General features: G+C 37.4%; 1 protein-coding gene across 25 annotated transcripts in view; it reads right to left on the bottom strand.

The window, feature by feature from the left end:
• HDAC9 (histone deacetylase 9) overlaps positions 1–23,723 on the bottom strand; it is an 866,113-nt gene that overhangs the window by 25,822 nt on the left and 816,568 nt on the right. For all 25 annotated transcript variants that reach the window (XM_070509723.1, XM_070509733.1, XM_070509795.1 and 22 more), the window contains 2 exons: positions 22,628–22,712; positions 1,432–1,579 (listed from right to left, as the gene is read on the bottom strand). In XM_070509723.1, the coding sequence (XP_070365824.1) occupies positions 1,432–1,579; positions 22,628–22,712 (233 nt within the window). The remainder of the gene's footprint in view (positions 1–1,431; positions 1,580–22,627; positions 22,713–23,723) is intronic.

Below are 23,723 nucleotides of genomic sequence, written 5' to 3'. Positions count from 1 at the left end.
GATGTTAGTTTCCTCAGTTTTACAGCCCTCAGATGACAGACAACTAACTGTATTTGGCCTTGGGAATAATTGCAACACCTTTGGATTATGAACTTGGTTCATTCCTTAGCTGGGAACAGCAGGAGGTTAGTTCATATTATCAAAGATGTAAAATAAGTTTTCCCTTATGCTCCAGATGCTCATATGAAGATGCTTTCTAATACAATATTGTATAACTTTTTGTTCCTACTAGTAATCTGCTCTTTAAGTGGTTATGGCAAGAAAAAAAATAATTGCATAAAAATGAAATCTCTTATTCAATGTATCTCCTTCTTTTGACCAAAACAAGATGTTAAATCCATTAAACTCTGAATATCCAGTAAAAGCAAGAAAGCTAAAACTGTTCAAATTTGTGCAATCTTGGGAAAATTGCCAACTTATATACTAGTAGCAGGATCTGTGTAATTAATGGTGATGTTGTTGACGGAGGGAGTCCGATTTCATTCTCAGAAGCAATTTAAAAGTGCAAGCTGGCAGAGCTTTAGCAAAGCCTCACCTGATTCGTTTTTAAATTGAGGAAATGTAACTTTTAAGTCAGCCATAGAAAGCACCAATGTTAATGTACGTACATTTGTGGTGGCTTTGGTCACAGTAGACTTAAAAGACATTTTGAATGTAGTACAGTCTGTAGGATAAGATAATGAACACCAAAATGCACCAACTGACAAACATTTCTTAAAAGGAGAACAAGCAAACCCAATCTTAGGTTAACCTTATTTATTTTGCTCCTGAAAGCTATATTCATATGAAGACGAATTGAAGTCAACTCCTTCTTATCATAAAGTAAAATAAAGTCAGACTCAAGTGCACACATTCCTTTACATAGACTCCTTTGGAGGCAAATCCATTTTTATCCATTCATTGGACCTCAAAGACAGTCATATAAGGAGCTTGTATGTATTTAGGCTATCCAACTGACCAGCAATACCTCCAGCTTCTGCTTTCCTTTTTCCCCTTGTTATATCAGAAATTTCAAAATGGTGAGAGAAAGAAAAATAACATGTAGAAAAAATAGAAATAATGAGGGAATGAAGGCAAGCCCACAAGTATCTCTTTCCATAATATTCTGGATGGGATGCAGATGGATGGATAAATAAGGATGGATAATCTTTAATTATCCAACAAGGAGTGATTTTTCTCACCATCTATCTCATCCCCTTTATTTTTCTGTAAACTGCAACCACATGGTCCAGCTCTGTGTTTCCCATGAAGAATGAAACAGATGAATCCTTGATAGCTGACAGAATGCGCTGTGGCATATGTGGATTTGGAGAAGACAGGTAGTAGAAGTGGAGGAGACAGGTGAAGGAGAGCCTGGAGAGAGGTGCAAGAACGCTAACAATGAGCCTGGATGTTACTGACCTTAATGATTCCCCCATGTTGGATCCATACCTGTTGTCTTCTCGAGCAAAGGGCTGTTCCACATCCACTGTCAGGGAGGCCAGGGCAGAAACAGTCTCTGTTTCCTCCTGCAACTGAGCCCCAGCCAGAGCACAGCCCCTTGGCACAGCTACCATCCTTACCGACTTCCAGTATTTGCCTAGAAAAAAACATGTATCATACTTTATAGGAATTTTACTTAGAGCAGTGTTAATCAGAATATTTGTATAGGTCCAACTCAGAGTATCGTTAAGTTAAAATTCGCCGTGTTATACATAGTTGTAATTTGGTTTCTTAATTGTCATGATTAAGTCTTTTTCTCAATCTAAGAAGGCCAAGTTGTGAAGTGCTAATATTCCCAAGCCTGAGTCTCTCTCCCTTGCTCAGAAGGTAATAAAGTGAGGAATAATCCATGGTCTAATGAATTCACTATCAGACTGACAGCTGTTTCTGCAACTAAGTAAGCAAACTCTGGGCATCATGCCCCCTGGGAAACCCTCAAGAGACTGGGAGGTGGAAGTCTCATGGAGAAACTGAATGAAATAGTAACGTCAAATTGCTACTTGAGCCATTAACTTTAAAAAAAAAAAATGAAGTTGGAATATTAAAGAAAAGGAAAAGCCCAGAAATGCCAGCATGAATCAAATGGCAACTTTGCCAGAACAACCAGGTTTGTTAGTCCTGGATGTTCTTTATTTCTCAACCCCAGGGTGTGCACTAGAACAATAATTGATTTAAAACTTTAATATATGCATTGGCTGATGTTGGAATCCTTCCACACGTCATATGGATCTTTCTGTTTTTGAGGCAGGGAAGGAGAATGAGAGGAAAATAGGAGATCATTTCGTGAGAATATGCCAATGGGATAAATATGAAAGAGTAGAGTCAACAGACCCTAAGCTATTTCTTGTGAAGTGTCCAGTAGCCCCAAATGAAAGCAGGAGAATCTCCCTGGGTGCTGACACGACTCACCAGGTTAGAATTATCTCTGCAGCCTCACCAACTAGGCAGCAAGTTGGCATGCAGAGTTTGCTTACTTCCAAAAAAAATTCATTTAGAGTAGAAAAGGTAAATGGATGAATACTGGATTGGGAAGTAAGATAACTGGGTTCTGGACCGAGCTCTGCCACTGACCATCTTATCATGCTGGAAAGGCTCTCCAGCACTTTAATTCTGCTTCTCAAAGCAGGTGGATGGCCTCAAATCCCTTCCAGCTCTAACTAACATTTCGTGATTAGCTTTTTGTTATCTTATTGCTTCCCAAAGGAATGAATGTCACATTAGGGGAGGAGACCCAGTCTCCCCCTCTACTCCTCATGTCAACAGAACTTCCTGACATAGTTATCTAGGACTGCTTCACCTACTGTGATGACCTATTATGACCAGAGTCTGAGAATCATAAAGCTTTTAATTTGGACCAAAGGATAGTAATTCTAACTGTGAATGAACCTACAAACTAATACTTTTTGAAAGCTAAGGCTGTGCCAGATGTTGGAGACAAAAAGATACTTCCCTGACACCAAGAAATTCATGGTCTAGTTGAGACAGCACTTTTAGTTAACAAACAATGACAATTCTGTGTGGAAAAGGCCCATGTGATTCTGAGAGGAAATAAGTAGAATATATACTTATGATGACAGGAAGGCGAGAGAAGACTTGCCAGAAAAAATAACACTTGACCGAGTATTTGAAAGACCATCAGAAGTTAGTCAAGCGGAAATAGAGGGAGGTGGTGGTGGTGAGGTATCCCTGGAAGAGGAAATAGTGCATACAAATGTGCAGAAACTTGAGCCTCTGTGGTTTACCAGGGCACAAAGTCCACTGCTAGGCACAACTGGTACAGAAGAAAAGTCTGGAGTGTGATGAATGAGACTGCTGTGGTAGGCGTGGTCTAATTAACACACAATCTTGAATCACATGCCAATGATCTTGGACTTCAACCTGATGAGGGGTGGTAAGGGGCCATTTTAAGCAGAAGAGGCACAGAATCAGGTTTAAGTTTTTAAAAGATCCCTCTGGAGATATCATGGAGGATGGACTGGAAGGTGATAAGAGTGGTGGCAGAAAAAGCAATTTCACATCTTGGCAAAAGTCGAGGTGGGAAATGATGATGTCTAAACCAAAGGGAAGTGACAGAATAGAAATGAGGAGATGGACTAAAGAGAGGGGATAGGAGGTAGGCAATGGAAATGTATCTTGGCTTATTCTTTAATGCCCCTCTATCTCTTTCAACTTTGAAAGATGACCTTGAATTGACACAGTTCCATTCCAAGACCCTAATCTCTCTAGATCGCAATATCATTATAATCTTACCCAAGCTGGAGATGCTATATTCCACCTATAAGTGCATTAAGTTGTAATGTTTCACAAAATATTATTATTAAACATTATTTTAGCACATGATATTCACAAGCTGGGATGCTGGGTGTCATCCTTTCTTTTTTCTCTAGAGTGACTAATATGGGGCCTCTGACAAACAAACAACAGGTGGCTGGTAGTTTATGGGGTGAATTATTTTATGAACACTATAGGACAGAGAAATTAGCACTATTCAGCTCCTCATATGTGCCAAGGACTGTGCTAGGTGTTTTCACATTTATAATTTAATTCAGTACTCATGACAACTATGTAGGCAATGTTAAGTAATTTTTTATAAGGTCACATGACTAGCAAGCAGAGGAACTGAAATCTTTACCCAGGTCTGCCTGCCTCCAAAATATCTCTTCCTCTGTACTCAGGTGTCCTCCTTTATTTAGTCCTCCTCTACACTCCTCCCACTACACATAAAAATACAAAAATAGACTCAATATATGAAAATCTCAACTTAAAAGAACTATGCATATTGCAAAGGAATTCCTCACTTACCAAAGAAATCATCTTTGGTAATAACAAGTTACTCTTGTTCCTTAGATTATGTGACTCAGTTCATCCACGTTTTATTGACTTTTATAGCATGGATTTATTGCACTAAGTGAGACAACAACGTTGAGACTAGTTCTTTCTACCATTCATTTCTCATAACCTTGTACTATTGCAAGTACCTGGCTCCCAGGTAAGTCATTGATGAAGCTATCATAAAACTGGAGACAAGTGCTCACTGAAGATTATGAATAAGAAGTCCATTGAAGACGGAGCCCTGAACTAAAAGACAAGATTTTCAGATTGAAGACTCCACACTAGTCCCAGAGAAGTCATTTGGATCACTCTGAAGCACAATTTCAACATTTCTAAAGTGATAGTGGTGGCCTTGATGATAATGCAATGTCTTTTCCTGCTCTAATTCTAATAGATCACTGATCTCACATTACATATCACTCTTGGATATTAGAATAAACTTAGTATGCAGAAAATCTTACTTTTCTGTGAGCCTATGAATCCTTGAAGAGATCAGCAAATACTTACTTTTAGATAATATGGTAAGTCTAGAATAACCAAGGGCTTTAATTTTCAAGCATTGTACTTTTTCCTCAAGAAGAGAGCTCATGGCCATAGACAAAACAAACATTTTTACTCCCAAAACACAATCGGGACAGAAGGTATGAATCATTAATAACAATCTTTCAGCAGAATGACTGACAATGATCCTTCAAAGTTTAGCCTGTATGTGCGTGAGTAGTAAGAAAGATTTTAAATAGTTGAGACCTTTTGAATAAAACGTAATATGTGTAAAATATCCTGCTAAGTTAAGATTAAATGTTAGAATTTTGGCTTTCGTCCAAATGTATGAGGTTCCTGAGTCAGAAATAACCCAAAACTTTAAATTCAATATGGTCTCTGGCAAAGACTACAAAAACAATGGAAATATTCTACATTAATAACGCATTTATAGACCACTATCTCTATTTATAAAGGAGATAATTAAAATAGAAATGGATATAGCACAGACTGTGCAATATGCAGCCAATTCAAACCCCACAATTTATGGGTTATATTTTGACATGATGGGTAGAGTTTTTTTCTTACAGAAGCATATGCACAAGAAAATCGTATTGGTTATCATGGGAATAATACCCCGATTAGAACATAAGAGAAATGAACCAAAGTTTACTGCTAGAGTTTTCAGGAGCTGGTATTCATAAAATAAAATATTAGTAACCAGCCACCACTGGGTTGCTCTCCTAAGGCAATAAAACTGGCAAAAGAGAGGAGTTTTCCATTAAAATTGGACAGACAACCTCCCTCTTTGGTCATATCCTCTATCCTTATTTGTTTTTCCCACTATGTAAATCTTCCCACTTTCAGCGCTTTTTTTCTTGGACTATTCAGTCTTTATTATTCTGCATTTTTGTTTTGTCTGGTAAAGCTAAAGCAAAGAATAAATATAAAAGAAATGTAAAAGCTAGATAACAGAATGCAGACAGTCAGGAGTTAGAGATAGGGGCCATAGATGAAGTGTCATTGGGTCAGATAGGAGCCATAAGAGGATATCTTGCAGGTATTATGGAATCAGATGTCAGTGTAAACCAGATCGTTCTTGGTAATGAGCAACTTGGAAAAATAGGTAGTGGTTGACATATGAAAGTCTGTGTTAGAATTAACCCATCCACCAAAAGATTTCCCAACCAAAGTCCTTTGACACTTTGGAAAACTCCTGACCCTAGAAATCTCCCACATATATCATCATTTCGGGAGCCTTAGACTTGTTTCTCAGATTTGTTCTTGCCGTTAATGATGCCATGCTTTGTCATTACACACCATGTTCTCATAGGAAAAGAATCTGGTACTGGCCTAAACCTGTTCCTATCCCCTTAAGTCTTCAAGATTATTAACACTTGGGACTTACAAAGGACCTAGGTTCATGGATTCTCCAGAGCTCAGAGCTTCTTAATACTTTTTTAATATATATTTTTTAGCTAAATGGAGAACTTTACTGGGATCCAAAGCATTGTATATATGCAAAAATAAAGATATACTGAAAACTGGTGTATAAATAGAGTGATCAGGTAATTTTTCATCCAAGTTGGGATAATTTTGAGGTTAAAATGGGGCTAAAAATAAGACATGCTACGGAAACACTCATTTTTTGGTCAACAAATTATTTTCATCAGTGGACCTATAAAATAGTCCTATTCAAAAATTATTTTCACAACTAAAATTCATTCTAGAAAATAAAAATCTCATGACTTATGTATGCCAAACCACAATAACCAACTTCTTTATATTGATTATCTGAATATTAGAAAATAACATAAGCAGAATTATGATTGTTGGTAAATATTCACACATGTTAATCAGTTCTGTGGTTATATCTCTCACTGATAGAATATCATTGCTATTTTTTAATGAAGAATGCATTTTTTATTTCAATGTGGTCTAAATATTTTAGATTTTTTCATAAAATTGCCTGCAATCTTCTTCAAAGCAGAATTTTATGGTTAATAAATTTGAAATTGTGGTATCTGATTTACTCTTCTCAAAAGACTATAGTATTTTTGGTTGACAAATACCATCTCTACAAATGCAGTGCTATCTGGTAAGCTCAGGGCAATTTCTGCTAAACATGGAATATTTTCACTTCCAATTTTTAAAACATTGAAATGAATAACTATTTCATACCAAATATTTTCATGACTACTGTCTTTTTCCTCCTTTCAGAGTAGCTTTCTTTGGCAAACATTCTATATAAGCCAAACTTATCAAAAAAGTTTTTTCCATGGGGCTGCTCTGTTGGTGTAGTAGTTAAGTTCCTGCACTTTGTTTTGGCACCCCAGGGTTTGCAGGGTCGGATCCCAGGCACGGACCTAGCACTGCTCATCAAGCCATGCTGTGGCAGCATCCCACATAAAATAGAGGATGATTGGCATGGATGTTAGCTCAGCAACAATCTTCCTCAAGCAAAATGAGGAGGATTGGCAAGAGATGTTAGTTCAGGGCCAATCTTCCTCAGGGGGAAAAAAAGTTTTTTCCATTTATGACTTTTCAAAGTTTTATTTACTAAATTTAGATGTTGCAAAATCAAATGACTTCTCAATTTCATTACATTCCAGAACAGAATATAAATTTATCCAGGCAAGAATAGGAGTCTTATCATTAATTCTATAAACAAATAGACATTTTTGAAAGCCTAGTTACAAAGTTTCAAAATCAAATCTTGTGCATGGTTTGAGTGCTTATCCTTCAATTTGTTCGTTTATTCCCTTGCCTTTATGGATCAATTTAAATGCTTTCCTTTTTGAAAACATTGTTTCCTGTAATTGCAATTCCTTAAAATCGTCCAAAGCTGATATTTTTGCTGCATTTCATGACTATTTTTTATCAGCTTCACTGAGGTATAGTCTGCAATCAATGAAACTGACCAATTTTAAGGGTAGGTCATGATGCATGTTGACATATGTGTGCAGTCATATAAGCACTACAACAATCAAAATATAGAATATTTTCTTCACCCCAAAAAGTTCCTTTTGGCCCGTTGTTATCAGTTTCTTACCCTCCTTCTTGGCCCCTGACAATGACTGAAATTCTGCCACTGTACTTTTGTCTGTTCTAGAATTTCATATAAATGGAGCCATACATTATATAGTCCTTAATATCTGGCTTCTTTCACTTAATACTATGAAATTCAAAAGATTTCTTTCTTATAATTGAATAAATTTGATGTAACATTGAGTAAATTTAAAATGTACAGCGTGTTACTTAGATACATTTATATATTAAAAGATTTCTTACCTTTATCTTATCATCTCTATTCTTGTTTCTTTGTATGTAATATGATTTTTCTTTTCTTCTGGCTACTTTTAAGATTAGATTCATTATGATGTTCCTCAGTGTGATTTTATTCATATTTATTCTGCTTGAGATTGATTGAGTTTCTTGGATCTATGGATTTGTAGTTATTATCAAATTTTTAAAACCTTTTTCTATTATTTCTTTTAATATTCCCCCCACTGCCACCTTTTCTGGGACTCCAATTACAGGAATGTTAGACTGATTGATGTTGCCCAATATATCTCTGATACACTATTTTTTCAGTCTTTTTCTCTATTCTTCACTTTGGATAGTTTCTATTGCTTCTTCAGTGTCACTGTTTTTTATTTGTTTGTTTGTTTTTGTCTTCTGTAGTATATAATCTGCCATTAATTCTTCCAGGGTGCACAATGTTTTATTTCAAAAACTTTTCATCTCTAAAACTTTCATTTGCAAGTTTTTTATGTTTTTCCTTTCTCTATGCATCATGCTTGCTCTTTCCTCTTCACACTGGAAGTAACTATTTAAGATTCTTGGCGGCTAATTCCATAATACCTTGCATTCCTGGGTCAGTTTCTATTAAGTCATTTGCCTTGTGGTTCTAAGTCATATTTTCCTACTTTGTTGCAGGCCTGGTAAATTTTCATTTGGATGTTTCACATTGTTAATGTGAGCATTTTTGGTTGTTGAATTTTGTTGTCTTCTTTGAAAGTGTTGGATCTTGTTCTGGCATGGAGTTCAGTTACTTGCAATCAGTATGATCCTTTTGAGGCTCGCTTGTACTCTTTGTTAGAGTGGTTCCAGGGCAGGCTTTAGAATAAGGCTAATTTAGCCCTACAACTAAGTTGAAATCTTTGTGATATCTCTATATGATGTCTTGTATATTATAAGGTCACTTCACTGGCTACTGGGAACGCAAACTATTCCCAGTTTTGTGTGAACTCCTTGGATTGTTTAACCTAGTGTTTTCCATTGGTTAGTTCCCCAGCCTTGTGGAGTTTCACGTCATACATGGAAAGATAAGTAAGACAATGGTTTAAGGAAACTCCAATACAGTTACACAGAGCTAGTTCTCTGTGCGGCAACTTCATGTCAAATATTCTGCCTCACAAATTCTAGTCACTTCAATCTTCCCGAACTCTGATCACTTATCTTCAACCGAGAGAAAATTTGGATTCTCCTTCCCTAGGCTGCAGCGTGGAAACTGCCTCTCATCAGTAAGCTTAGGCAATTATAGAACTCATTTTGTTTTTTCTCTTTCCCTGTTTGTTTCCCGCTGGGATCACAGGCCTCCACTGTCCAATGTCCAAAAACAGTGTTCTATGCTTTTCTGGTTTTCTTTTATTTCTGATAAAAGGACAATTCCTATAGTAGTTACTCCTTCATTTGTGGGGGCCAGAGGTCTATTTATTGAATATTTTGATTAATGAATTCTAACTGATTACAAAAAATGTAATCAAAATTTTAAAAACTCATTTACAAAACAGTTCAATATTACTATAGAATAATCATCTCAAACATTGCTAATGTATGGTTGATAATGGGCAGCAAAGAGAGAAATTTTATACTCCCACGCTGAAGTTTTTTTTCTTTGTCATCGATATCAGCTATATTTCAAAAACCTTGTATTTCATTTTTCACCCTAACTGTGTTTACATAAAAGTATTTGAAATCTTGAGAACAATAGCTTAAATTTTCATTGATAGACTATCAAGCCTGTTTTTTAAAGGAATTTTTGAAAAGTTTATTAAATTTATAATTACATTTCATTAAGTTATTTATAAAAATTTAACGATTTTTGTGTACTCCATAACTAATACCAAATACATTTCTGTTCTTTAAGATTGAGCTGTGCTCCATCAAAATTTAGATTTGCATATTAATACAAAATCAAATGATTTTATTGTCATTGTTGAATTTTCACTGTAATAGCATTCAGAATAATGCCCTATGTTTCATTTTTGACAGATTTATTTCCAAAAGCTTTACTTTGATTCCATGAATTGAATGAAAAATATCATACCATTATTAGAATTAACTGATTTTTCTGTTTGAAGCACCTAAGGATACTGTATCATTTAACCAACAGATTCTTCTTGGGAAGTCAATAAACAGCAACTATGTCCTCACTTTGGAGCTTGAAAAAGAACATTTGAAATTGAAAATTCATTTAAAGAATTTAGACGCATAGTCATTTTATCTGAATAAAAAGTCATACTTCATAGAGTGATACTTAAATGCACCTTCTGCAACTGCACTTATTAAACTGTTCTGTTTGCCTTAATTTTTTTTGTTCTTATTAATTACTAAATTTTAAAGTAGATACTGCTATTGATTCAGCAACATTGTGTCTTCAATGTTCATGTCACTCATTATATCACTACGTTCCCATGATGAATGATGAATATTGACAAACATTTTGTGAAAGTTACGTGTTCAGTATCAACTTTCTTGGGAAATAACAATTGAGTCTTTTAGCAAATACTAAGTTTTTTAGTAGCAAACTAAGTTTTTTAGCATGCACATTTGTTTTTAAGCACGTTTCAGCCAACAGTGTTCATAGTAGAGTTAAAATATGTAATTAGCAGGGCCGGCCGTGGCCCAGTAGTTAAGTTTGTGCACTCTGCTTCGGCGGCCCAGGGGTTCATCAGTTTAGATCCTGGGCGCAGACATGGCACTGCTCATCAAGCCATGCTGAGGCGGCGTCCCACATAGCACAACCAGAGGCACTCACAACTAGAATCTAAAACTATGTACTGGGGGGCTTTGGGGAGAAGAATAAAAAAAAAAAAGATTGGCAACGGTTGTTAGCTTAGGTGCCAATCTTTAAAAAAAAAAAGTGTAATTAGCCATAAAACAAATAAATATTTGTGGAATTGCAATGTATAATAATTGACAAAACCTCTGTAGAAAAAATATTCAGAGTGTAAATGCTGCATGCAGGATTGCTCCTTCTCTATTTCTTGAACATATATTATCCACATCTAACTTCTGATTCCCCATGTTTCCCCCAATCTCACCTTCTGGCAGCTTGGTGGCTTCATGCAAGTCACAAGCTGTGGCTACAGCACACCTGCCTGGTGCACCAGGTGGCAGCAATGTTGAATACTTCTCCCTCCACCTCCCAGAACAAAAATTTAGGTGTCCTTTACAACTCATGTCTTGGCTGATGTCTGTTATTTCAATACCCCATCCAGATACCACTTGTTTTGGGTTTTTCAGTTTTCAGAAACCAAATTGATCCCACATCTTGTTTTTGCAAATAAAGTTATATTGAAACAGAACTCTGCTCATTACACATTGTCTATGGCTGCTTCCTTGCCACAATGGAAGAGTTAAGCAGTTGAAACACAAAGCTTTATATATTTACTACCCAACATTGTACAGAAAAACTTTGTTGACTTCTGGTTTAGAGCAAGGAGACTAACATGCCCTGTTTTGTAAAAGATAACTCTGGCAGCACTTTAGAGAATAAATTGGAGAAAGCAAGAGTGTATGTTCATAAACCACTTTGTAGGATATAAAAATGGTCCAGGAGAAAGATGATGGAAGTCTGATTTGGGACAGTGGCCATGGAACAGCAATAACTGGATGGATCAATAAAATGTTTAGTGAGTACAACAAATAGGATGGGGTAATAGAGTGGATGTAGACAGCAATGAACAAACAACATGAAGGATAACTTCTAGATTCTTATCTAGCAAAACTTGAAGGTAGAGGGGTGCCATCTACTTGGATCAAGAAACCTGGGAAAGGTTGAGGTTTGGAGCAAAAATAATGACAGTGGCTTTGGACATGTTGACTAGATGTGCTTTTGTGATATCAAGGGGGAAGATGCTGAGCTAGAAGTTTAATAAACATCTAGAACTCAGATCTGAGGTCTGAGCTGCAGATATAAATTTTTGGAGTTATCCAAGTAGAGGTGACTGTGAAGTTATGGTCTGGGACAAAAACAACATGCCTATGATATGCAATGAGAGTGTGCTTTACATGTAATTTCATATAATTCAAAACTACTTTATAAGATAGATTCTTTCATTTTCCTTATTTACCGTGAGAAAACTGAAGAAAAGAAGACTGAAATAACTTATCCATGCTGCACACTCAGGAAAAGAATATATAGTGTGAAAAGGATTTAGGTAGAGGATGATGGGCTCATTAAGCAGAGATTCTGCATTTAATGTTGCAGCTAGGGGAGTTGGGAAGGGCTCTAATAGTTCATTTGTTTGGTTGGCTAAAACATGCACCAAAAGGTGGCCCATAGTAAATGATTTAGAAATGTTAGACCCACCTTGGTTTAATGAAGAGGAAGGAATTCAAAGACTTAGGAAGATTGGAATGTTAAAGTGAATTTGTCCTTTATGATCTACTCACCCACACTGGGAGGGTCCAGAAGACATACCTTTCATCATGACTGGGAGAAATAAATTTGTGAGGGAAGTCGTGGCATCCTTGAAGAGCCTTGTGGTTGCTCATTTCTGTAAACCATAACTTACAGTGGGAACTGTGGTCACAGAATTGGGAAACCTAAATGCAATGGGAGTAATAGGATCCCAGGATGGCAGGGGCCAAGTGGCAGCATTCAATTGCTAAAGGCAAGGTGGACATGGTTACCATAATGGACAGCAGAGTCGCAGCAGCTGTTTTGATACGATAGTGGAATGGCCTTTGGACAACTCAGTTTCAGTGCAAGCTAGGTGGTAATATCTTGCGAGACTGGGCAAGGTTCTCCACAAGGATGTAGATGCGCTAGACCATCATACAATATACTGTGCTGCTTCTCCCATATCCAGGATTTATGTGTCCAGGAATCAAGGGGTGGAAATGGGAGTGGCACCACTCACTATTGTATCTAGTGAGCCACTGAGAAAATTTTGCTTCCTGTTCCTGTGACCTTATGTTCTGCCAGTCTAAAGGTCTTAGTTTCAAAGGGAGGAAAGGTTCCTTCAGGAGACACAATAATGATTCCATTGGACTAGTGGTTAAGACTGTTGCCCAGCCACGTTGGACTTCTCATGCCTTAGTTTCTATAATTGCGCTATGGTTATGTAAGATGTCAACATTAGGGTAAGCCAGGTGAAGGTTATAGGAGAACTCTGTATTATATTTGCAACTTTTCTCTAAATCAAAAATTATTTCAAAATAAAAAGTTTAATAAAATCGCTTTTTAAATCTAGTGGTAGAAATGCCACTGGTGACCATAGTGAGACTGCAACTGATCAGAGTGGTTTTGACAGGGATTTGAAGCTGAGAAAATGGAGATCACTAGAGAGAAACAGTCTTCAAGAATTTGTTCCTGAAGGGTTTGGAGAGCAATAGGATGGTAAATTAGAGAAGGAGTGAGGTTGCTGGAGTTTGTTTTTAAGATGGAAAGGATTTTAGGGTGTTTAAATGTTGATGAGAATGAACAGTTCAAAGAAAGGAATTTGGTAGCTACAATTTACTCTAAGTAAGGTTTGTTGCTGAGATTGAGAGGAGGTGAGGTGAATGGAGGTTTGAGGAGAGTGAAGTTTGAAAGAGTAGTTTGAGAGGCAGGGTAAGATGGTCTGAGAAACACAGTAGGATTATAATGGGCCCATTCGAGTTTGGTGACCATAAATTTACAGGAGGCCAAACTGCTAGGATCCATGACAATCGTGAGAAGATCTGTTTGTTTAGGTCAAATGTTTGAGAAAGTTCTTTGTAGAATACATCCAGGACTGAGATTTTATTAGATTAGTAAAGTGGAAGGGCAAGATTTTTAAGGCAGACTGAAAGTTAGAAGGGCAAATGAATTTAAGTGTTTTTAAGCTGGACATAGAAAGAACTGAAGGAAAGGGATAATGATTTAGGAGAAATGATGAATTAAAATAACTGCAATACAATAAGGAGTTTTAGGTGTGTGGGTCAACAATTCTATGGCATATGGGTCTGATACATCCCTCTCTGGCAGAGACCTATCTGCCAGTACTGGCTTAGGATTCAGTTTTTTCAGGTGTGTGAAGGGATGGTCATCAGTAACAGATGGTCATCTGCTTTCCAGGTTCCTATTATTTCCTTTCTCATTCTTTATCCCTATAAATATATGTCTTAAAAACAAAACAAAACAAAACTCTCTTTATTATTATTTTAGTGACATTCCATAAGGGAGTGAAAGTAAATGAGTATTTTTAATCTATTATAATTTCTTGACAATAGTGCCCTTCCTCCTTTGTAACCCCATTATAAGGCTTATTATTCTCATTTCTCTTTTCTACTGACTTTCCCTAGTGGCTTGTGATTTTATTTGATTTTATTCATGTATTTAAATATGTATATGTTTATTTACTTGAGTGCATATTTTGTTGAACTTGATCTCTGCATATACAGAAAGTCTAAATTAGGGATACTTTCCTCCAGAAAGGAATTTCATTTGCTTCCTCCAGAACCCAGGAATGGACAAGGAAAAATGCTCTTTAGTACCCATCCAGTCACATCCCCAATTCTGATGCAGAACTTAGGCTTTCTTGTGCAGTTACAGCACTGATATCATCATTGGCCCCAGGGATACTCTCTCTTTCGTGTTACTTACTGCTCCCTATTAAATTTCAGCTTATGTTTTCTTTTTTCCTCTCATTCCCTTACATTCTAGCAAGCCCAGTAATGTATTAAAATAGTCTGTTTTAATGTATGCAGAATATTCTACATTTTAGGAGAGGTCTATTCTAGTGTCTATGCTGGGATACTCGGAAGTAGGAAGTCTGGTGGAACTCTGTTCTTATCTGTGAAATGAGGTGGGAACAGGAAAGCCATGCGCCTTAACAGAAAGAAAATGGGCTTTGACAGCACAGCCAGACCAGGGTTCAAGTCTTGGTTTTACTGCTTAGTAGTTGAAAGACCTTCAACAAGCGACCTAAACTCATTAAGCCTTAATTTATTCACAAACAAGATGAGGAAACTAACTATGCATTGGAGAACTGTGTGAGGACTAGGGATAAATACATAAATACCTACCAAATAATGGTCCCCAAACCTGACTTTTAGCATACCCTATTTCAGTGAATGGTATCTCGCGAGTGTGTGAAGCTCACGTGGGTTCTAAGAGCTGAGTATACAACCACAAAGCATTCCTATTCTTAAAGAGTTTTCAGTCCTAGAAACATGCATAGGTCTATTTATTCTCTTGGTTTGATTAGTTTTGCCTTTGTAGAAACGTAAGTGAAAGAAAATTCATAATTACAGATGAGCTGGAATAAAAAAAATTTCCAGACAAGTTAAGTCTCTAAGCAGATGGCAGATTTTCCTTTTTATTCTGGTACATTCTAGTATTAGTACTCTACCAAACAATAATGAGAGTCTCAACATTTCAAGAGAATGGCTAATTAGAAGTTCAAAATCAACTTTGAAAAAGCCATGTGTACAAGTTTGACCTGGCTCTGATACAAGTAAGGGTTGGCGGGGTTAATAGTGGGAAAATGTCTAACGCTGCTTTTCTTCAGCAAAGGTCTGCCTGGCCCAGGGCTGCAACGTCAAGGCCTCTGTCTAAAGCCAAAAAATCTATGACAAATAGCAGCTCACACCTGACAACAGTCAGGGTTTTAAACTCAACAGGGCAGGGATTTGAAATTCTGCCAATTCTTGCATTTTTTTGTGATTAGATGTATTTTGCAAGTTTACAAGGGGCTCCGAAGTGCATTCATAGCTCCACGGCTCCTTGTAATTTGGTACTGTCCTTCTAGAACTGCCTGTGGCTAAACCTCAGTTAACCGGAACTTCCAAAACTCCAAATCTTCAGTTAAATTGGTTATTTTTCTAAACATGTTACTTTTGGAAGGAATGGGAAAAAGTATACACAAAAAGTGCAAAAGGAATGAATTTATTTGTGACATAGACTGCTTGATTTAGGATCTTGCCTTTGGACACATTAATCGTATGACCTTGGGGAAATTAATTAACCTAGATGTGTCTCAGTTTACTTGGCCATAAAATGGGAATGAAAATAGCACCGACCTCATAGGGTTGATTAAATGAGTTAATCTGTATTCACCAGATTGCTTAGAACAGTGCCTAGAACACTGAAAGCACTCAACAATTATTATTTTCTTATTTGCTAACAGCTTACAGGGTTTGAATTGTATAAATAATTTCATGCAATGTCCTTTCATAACCTCACTGTAGTGAAAAACTGATGTCTAGGATGATACCACCTTCCCCCAAAACTTCGAGCCTTTCAATCAGCAAAGTTTCTTTTCTTAAGTCTAATATTCTTCATTCTCCCTTTCAAACCTTTTCTTCTTCCACTGTTCACTGTGTTTCTTCACAGAGGAGGTGACATCACCATCTACTCAGTTGTCAAAGCCTGAAACCTATAAATCACTAATCCTCTCCATGCCAATTAGTTACCATACCATGCAATTCTACTTCTGAATTAAACGGCTCACATTTGACAAGAAGCCCTGCTAAATCTCCTATCCTTACTGCAGGCCTAGTGATCTTTTGAAATGCTGGTTTGATCATATCCCTTCCCTGCTTGAAATAAATCCCCAAACCCTTATGAGTTAAAAGCCCCTTTCCAAAATGGTGGATATCTCTTGTTCTTCTCCCCTGGATCTCAATAAGATGGACATGGAGGAGAGAGGAAAAGAGATAGAGATAAGAAAAAAGGTAGAAAATCAAAATGAAATGAAGGTCAAAAAGAGAAGAAAAACTGAGCGTGGGTTAGCATTTGGGTGTGGAGTCAAGAAGCTAATGAAGCTTGTGACCTGATCTCTGCAGCACATGTTGCAATACGGAGAAACAACCCTTTAATCTGTGTGCATGACGTCAAAATATTGGACAATTTCCTCACAACAGGAGATGTATACAAATTCCTTTCAGCTTAGAAACAATTTGGATTTTTTCCTGGATTGATGGATACGCCCCTTCTCCTTGGGAAAGAGCTAGGTAAAGGCTATTATAGTAATGGGAGGAGATGGCTGAGAATGGCATTTCACATCGAAGAAGACAATGCTTGCTATCTTTAAAGAGAGATTTATCTTACTTTAAAAGCTTTTTTCAATAATTACTATCCAGATCTCTTAATCACCAAGAGAACTGAATAGCACTTACTCTGATCACCCACTCTAATACAGCATCAACCATGTTTGTATTTTATTTTACCAACTAAATAAATCTCTCTAATGGAAATAGAGTAGAAATGAAATCAACAAAATTAGCACTCCTTTGTTCATTTCTAACATTGGTTGTTACTTCTCAGGGTAATTTCCAGAACAGCAGATATAATGATTTTATAAAAAGAGGAAGAGGAGGAGGAGGAGAAGGAGAAGGAAAAAATAGTAGTGGGAAGAAGGGGAGGAAGTCATTCACTCAATAACACATATACAAAACATAAATTAAGCACAGTTCTGACAAGGAGTAGGTGTCAACTATACTTGTCTACGATCACCCAGAGAAAACTTGATTTCATTTTTATTTCTCTCGAATGGGTGAAAGGTTGTGCTCTGCACATTATAGGTGCCTGAACTACGTGGATAGCTGACTACCTTGTAGTCAGCTACATATGTACATGGTATATTCTCCTGCAATCAGAAAATAATATCCCTTTCCATAGTGGTCTGAAAAGTTGGATAAATTCAGAGGAGCATTAATTCACTTCTCATTGCCCTAAATAATACTGTGTGTGTGTGTTTAAAAAAATAGAGATTTTCCATACTGGCAAATTTTATATGCAGGAGACATGGATGTTGTTCCTCCATTTATATAGAACAAATTTGACAAGAACATACAGTGACACTGCAAATACTGTCCCTCCTCATTCTGGCCTATGTCACCATTTTGCTGGGGTTGGCATAATAAGGAATTCTAAGAAGACCCCAATCCAATAGACAAGGAAGAATCCCTGGAGGGGGCAAAAGACGAAAGTGGGAGTGGAGGAGGAAATTCCTACTGTTCTTTTATGATTCTGCTTCTTATTTCCCATTTTGTTGCCACAGCCGCACCAACTTAGCAAAACAGTGTGGTGATATGCCATGTCATTCCTCTTGAAATTCCTCAGAAAAGTTAAACGTCTTGCTCATCGTCACATGGCTGGTGAGTGGAGAAGAGGGTTATACTGGAATTCATATCACTTTTAAATCTTCTACACTAGTGTTTTTCAACTTATCAGCTGCAAACCGCTGGAGGGTTGCAGCAAAATTTTAAAAGAATCCTCAGATCCTTATGCACATATATATTTTCTTGATCCATGAATCAAAAGATACTATGATTATCACTATTATCATGCAGGAGGTCTATAAAATTGGTTGACACTTAAAAAGAGTACTCTTTTTGCTAAAAAATTTAAATAAGTGAAAAGAAACCATGGTTCTCTACTTGTGGTTTTCATATTTTTGGGTTTCACAGATCAATATCAGTATCATTCGTTATATGTTTTTAGAACTTAAAATTATAGTCTTTCAAACTAAATAAATTTAGTTTTATGGAAAACTCACTTCATGGTTCTTCCCTTCAAAATCACTGAAAATGTTATCATGGGCCAACACTGGTGTGAAAAATGGCATTTGGAAACCTCTCACTATGCTATGCAGAAGAAGGGAAGAGTTTAATGGACTCTGTAAGTTCTTAGGATGGGTTTCGGGAAAGGAAACGTACATATGAGGATCCTTTGTCCTTCTCTGGGCTGATTCTTACCTGGCATCACTTGTTGGTGATTATAGCTGGCTAGCCAACCACTAGATTCAGCTCTGAGAACTGCCACTTCCAAGCTTAGCAATGGAAATGGTAGCTTACAAGTAATCTATGTTCTTCCTAATTTAGAAATGATTCATCATTGTGGGTTGTGAAAGAGAGAGAAGAAATGGGCTTTCATACATTTTGCCTGCTCTTCTTAATCCATTCTGCATGGGCTAGCCAAGGAGCATAATTACCTAGGCTAGTTAACAAAACCAATCTGAGCCAAGAAAAGAATGTGGCAAATATTGACAGACTGTTTGACTCATTCATTCAACAAACTTTTGCAGAGCACCTACTATGTACCAGACATCATGCAAAGGGTACAGCAATTAAAAACAAAGAACATCGGCATAAACAATGTCTGCCATGAAAACACACGGGAAATATACCCAATGTAGAATAGGGATGAAGGGGGATTCATAGATGGCTTCCCAAAAGAGATCACATCTGAGCTAACTCTTGAAAAGTTAATAAGGGTGAGGCAGAAGACTTTGTTAGCAGAGAGAACAGCATGTGCAAACATGAAGCTTCTTGACCATGCTGCCCTTTCGTCATCTCAAAGATGGTTGGTCTTTGTACACATCCACCATCTTGAGATGAAACCAGTCTCTGACCTGTCAGGAGGGGTCTTTACCTGTCAGGAAAAATGGTTGCCCTGCTGTTACCTTGTAAGGCCTTTTCTTCTCAACTAAATGAGTAACATAAACAAGGACAAGAGGGATGAGCCTGCTGCAAAATACTCACACACATGTGGCCAGGCAAAGGGCCAATGCTAATCACAGTCTCCAGCACCTGCATACCCTCAGCTGGGGGGCTCAGTTCTCAAAGAGAAATTCACATAAGGCCTGTCAGCACCTTGCTGTCTGTCTTGGGACAGGGCTGTCTAGGAACTTGCCTGAATGTTTCCCACATGCTACAAGGCCTGCTTCTCAACATTTACATAGTTTCCTGATATTGTAGTTCAAAATTGTAGCACAAAAGAGTTCTTCAGAACCTGGGCTAGGAGATAGGCTGAAATTCAAACACCTCCCGAAGTTAAAAGGAGGCACCTGTGTGACACTCAGAGGCATACGAAGAGGAGATTCTCCTGTTAAACAAAGGCTACCTGCACGGCTGACTTCATAAACAAGCAACCTGTGCAGTCACACAGGGCCTCATGTTCAGAAGGCCCTCATGCTTGGTTCAATGCTCTGCTGTCATCTTCTTGAAATTATCAACAATTTTTTAAAAAGGAAGCATTCACATATTTTCATTGTGCACTGGGATACAAGTGATGTAGTGAGTCCTGACTACTTTTCCCAGCAAAAGGGAAATGGAAAGCCCAATCAAGAACCTGGAGTTCTACAGGAGCACTTGAAATGGGAGAGTAGTGGGTTATAAAACAGAGAAAAGTAGGGCCAGCCCTGGTGGCCTAGTGGTTAAGTTCAGTACGGTCTGCTTCGGCAGCCCAGGTTTGGTTCCCCGGTGTGGACCTACACCACTCTGTTAGCAGCCATGCTGTGCTGCTGGCCCACACACTAAAAAAACAGACGAAGACTGGCACAGATGTTAGCTCAGGGTGAATCTTACTCAGAAATAAAAAAAACAAAGGAAAACAGAGAAAAGTAAAAGAGTACAACTTTACAGCTTGTAAGGAAATCTAGCATTGTTTGCTATGCCAGGAGCCCATAATTTAAATTTTCTAAGCTATTATGAAGTTTGTCTGAAATATGCATATTATTTTACTGTTTTATGGCCCTTAGGCAGCCCTTTTCTGTTTCTTTAGTCAGGAAGAGCAGCTCCAAACACACACAATTTAAGAACCACATAAAAATGTACTACACAGTGGTCAAAGCCACAGTACTGAGCCACATGGTACTGATTTTTACCCCATGTCCCAAATGGTGAGAGATCACTCTTATCTCTTTTTTTTCTTTCCCTTTACAAACTCAACCCACCATTCAGTTCCTGCTCAACCACAATTTGAATTCTCCTAGTGGTGATGCTACTATCAGTCTTTTCGGTAAATATTTTTTTGCATCACCAGCACCTTGATTTTCATCAGGACCGGCTACATAATTTGTGAAGCCCAGTGCAAAATGAAAAGGTGGGCTCCTTATTCAAAATTAAGTAAGAACTTCAAAGTAGCAACAGTAAGAGCATTAAACCATGCATAGGGCCCTTCTAAATGTGGGACCTATATCACTGCACATACTGAATGCCCATGAAGCCAGCCCTGATTCTCATTGGCCAGAATCTGGTCATGTACCCATCCCTTAACCAATCACTGTTAAAGGGGTTGACTAGTTTACCCTTACACTAAGAACATCTCCAGGGGAACTGGGCATAAATTCATTTTCCTCTGAGTTGCATGGTGTCTCATGGCAAGGATTCATGAGTGAAACCAGCCTTCTTTTGAGTAGAACTAAGGAAGGCATGGTTGCTGAGCAGCCAACAGTTCCCATGACACCATATATCCATGAGTCAGAAGGAGGAACTCTTCTCCAGAAGCTTGCTTTGATGCAAGCTTGGTTCCCTAGGGCCTTGAAGAGTTATTCAAATCCTTCCTACTCAAATCTGCCTATGCTAAATTCCCAGGCTCCCATGCACTTTACACCTCTTCCCTGCTGCCAATCCTTCCTGTAGGTACATGAAGGTACATGAAGATATGATTCCTGTCCTCCTATGATTATCATCTTATTAAGGAACCATGACTAACCACAAAATACACAAAAACTCAAGTAATAGAGAAATCTAAAATAAAAGAACACTAATTAAAATGCACGTTAGTGCTGAGAGTTTCTAGAAGTATTGGATTAACAAGCGCTGGGTAGATGTTTCAATAGGAGTTTAGGAGGAAATGGATTTTTAAATGGGGGAAACGGTCAGTGTTGGGTGATGTGAAATGAATTTTGGAGCAGAAGACAGTGATGCACAATCCATAGTGGCAGAATTCTCATACAACAAGCTTTGATAGCAGAGTGAATCATTTTCAAGAGTCAAACACGTTTGTTGTCTAGAGCAGACTGCCACTGTTAGTGGTGAATGGAAAAATGACAGGCAGCAGAAAGTCGTTACTAGGAAATTAGATCCAATGCAAAATGCAACAGTACAGTTTCTGAAGATATACACAAACTATGATTTTTCACACCTATGTGAAAAGTGAGTCCTGTGCTCTATTATTCCCCTTCATGCTAACTTTCATGTTAATTTGTGCTTGATTTCAGTGTGTGTGTGTGTGTGTGAATGTGTGTGCATGCATGTTATCATCTAGCCACTAGATCACCGGGAACTGTATGTGTGTGAATGTTATCATATAAAAAGAATAACTCTTGACAAAGTAACAGCAAGTGAAGGGAAGTGGATAGTAAAAAGTCACTGACTGTCCCTGCTTTGTTTAGTTGGTTTTTAATTGTGTGGCTTTCTCATTAACTTTTTCCTTTCTTGACAAACTTAAAACCAGTAAATGATTGCTGAATTCCAACATCATTAGGAGATAACTTAACCTTAGTTAAGACTAGACAATATAATTACAATTTCTTTATTAATTTCATCGTACTAGGTAGATGCTTAGTGGTAATAATGGAAAAAAATCCAAATACTTGGAAAATATGAGAAAAACAAGATTTTAAATCTAGAGTCTCTGAGCTATGTTATTAATGTAAGATAAGATTGCCACATTAAGAGCAAGGCAATAATATAGGTATGAATACATAATATGTGCAAATTATAGTAACTAAATTTTTCTTATATTTGAGAAACTCAAATATGTTTTTCATGTGCTCTAATTCTCAATGTAAGTTTAATTAGTTGTACCCGATTAGAAATTTAAAAAAAAACAACTTTAAAGACATACTTTGAATTTCAATGATCTTCTGTAAAGAAATAACGGCATTCATATTCGGGGTTTGCTGGAGAATATCTTCTGCAAGTGGCTCCAGCTGCAAGAATAGGAGATAATAACGTGAGCAGAATGACTTTATAGTAAGTCTGACAGAAGCAAAGCAAATTGAAACAACCACCCCCCCATAAAAGCTTGCTCTAAGAACTAGTTAACATTTTCCTGATATCACTTCTAAAAGTTTAACCAGTTTTATTTTCTCTTTTGCAGCCATGTAATTGAATTCCAAGGGGCTTTTCTATTGGTCACAAGACTAATCTATGAAGCCCCTGAAGCAGGTGCATGTCTGTGTATTATTCATTAAAAATCTGAGTTATTTGTGTAATTTTTGTAGGTTCCTCACAAAACAAATTCCATCATGTCTGTATATGCAGCTGGGCCCTGCAAACAAAATCTCAGGGAAGTTGCAGTAGACAGACAGTGAGCAGTGTATTATTCATACATTCGCAGAGTTTTTACATCTAACCACCTTACACTTTCAGACACTTCATGGTAGAAAGCCACAAGACACAGCTACTCTTATTTAATTGCTATTGAATACGTGGTAGAGAAAATGTTCAAATAAAACCAAAGGTAAAATAATTGTACATTTTCATTTAACTTCAACTGTATTCATAACTACGCAGATGTCCATGTGGAAGTACAGGACAAATTCCTGTCTTGCAAATCTATCAGGATCTTCTGGAATTACACTGATTTTTCACGGAGAATCTCAGAAAACATTGCAAGAAATGAAGAGGAGCTTTAAGTAATTTATGGAGGGTTTTGGCAGAACTAAATCTGATGATGCATCCCTGGGAATACATTGGTGATGTAGCTGGAGTAGCGGCAGAAACTACATAGCCAGGACACTTGCAAACAAAATAGCTGTCCAGCTATGGTGACCCAGAAAGCAAGGAAAGTAAGAGTAACAAAGGGATTAACAAAAAAGGAGTTTTCTTAGAAAATTTATAGTTAGTAGTCTCAAATATAAACTGATGGTCCAACTATAGTAGGACACGAATTGGAACTGATGTCACTAGACGTTGTACTCATCTATGTCTCTTCATCT

This window comes from Equus asinus, chromosome 1, assembly GCF_041296235.1.
Source record: "Equus asinus isolate D_3611 breed Donkey chromosome 1, EquAss-T2T_v2, whole genome shotgun sequence".
Classification (NCBI taxonomy): domain Eukaryota; kingdom Metazoa; phylum Chordata; class Mammalia; order Perissodactyla; family Equidae; genus Equus; species Equus asinus.
The sequence above is the reverse complement of the archived record's forward strand: the minus strand, read 5'-3'. Positions and strand labels throughout refer to the sequence as shown.